We start from the raw sequence: 1,100 nt of genomic DNA, 5'->3' as shown, positions 1-1,100 counted from the left end.
GATGGGAGAACTACGCTGCTACTCTTGACAATATATAATAGATAGGAGAATGATAATGTGCCCGTGATGCAAAAAGACAAAACCTTTCACTACTCTCGTGACCACAAGCATAACAAAAAAAACAAACTTAAAGAGAACCAAGCAACAAACTTAAAGAACCAAGCAACAAACTAAAAGAGAACCAAGCAACAAACTTAAAGAACTTGAAACAGACTTAAACTAATTAAACAACAAGTCACTGATGAGCTTCTTCTTGAGGGCTTGTTCTTCATCATCTAGAGGTTCTTTTTTGCTAATTAAACTGTCTAGAAGCATGTTCTTAGACAAGCGATCTTTCAAGACCAAGTCTTGTTGTTTTAATGACACCATAGACTGAAACTCCTTGACCGCATTCTCCTTCCGCGCATTCTCCTCAACCATTGTCTTCTTACCACGGGCCTTAGCGGCTTTAACACCCTCTGGACGCATTGTTTCAGTTGGTTGAGAGCTTGAACAATCTGCCCCGTCCTCATCAACCTTTCTTTTTTTTGAGCTTCCTGCGTTTTTGGAAGATGAAAGCTCACACCACTTCTGGTCGTTCTTCAGCTCCTTCCAAGCATGTTCAAGGAGAAATCTCTTCTTATAGTTGTTGAAAAAAATTTCATGGGCACGTTTCACCACATCATTCTGGTTCTGGCCACTACTTCTCTCCCTTGTTGCAGCTTCATAGGCTCCACAGAACTTGCAAACTTGTTCATTTATCTTGTGCCATCGATGCTTACAATTATTTGCCTCTCTATGTTCACCTCCAGAGACCTGACTCGCTGAAAAATACGCTGCAACTTTTGACCAGAAAGCGCCTAATTTTTGCTCATTGTTAACCACTGCATCTTTGCTCGTGTTTAACCACGAGCTAATGAGCAACATATCATCCGAAGGCGTCCACTTCCTTCGTTCTTTACGGTCAGGAGGAGTGTTTCCAACGAAGTTCGAATCAGCTTTACCTTGAGTGGGAAGAAAAGGAACTTGGCTTGAAGATAGCTTGACACTATCTTCATAGGAACCAAAGGCAATATCTTGTTGACTATTTAGTAGATCAACAAAATTTGGATTATGTCTAT

At 40.7% G+C, this 1,100-nt stretch overlaps 1 protein-coding gene across 1 annotated transcript in view; it reads right to left on the bottom strand.

Moving 5' to 3' along the window:
* Window positions 1-219: 219 nt before the first annotated feature.
* The window catches only part of LOC106323425 (glutathione S-transferase T3-like), a 7,404-nt gene continuing 6,523 nt past the window's right edge, over window positions 220-1,100 (bottom strand). The window contains exon 2 of the mRNA XM_013761556.1: window positions 220-1,063. Coding sequence (XP_013617010.1) covers window positions 220-1,063 — 844 coding nt within the window. The remainder of the gene's footprint in view (window positions 1,064-1,100) is intronic.

Source organism: Brassica oleracea, chromosome C2, assembly GCF_000695525.1.
Source record: "Brassica oleracea var. oleracea cultivar TO1000 chromosome C2, BOL, whole genome shotgun sequence".
Classification (NCBI taxonomy): Eukaryota; Viridiplantae; Streptophyta; class Magnoliopsida; order Brassicales; family Brassicaceae; genus Brassica; species Brassica oleracea.
The sequence above is the reverse complement of the archived record's forward strand: the minus strand, read 5'-3'. Positions and strand labels throughout refer to the sequence as shown.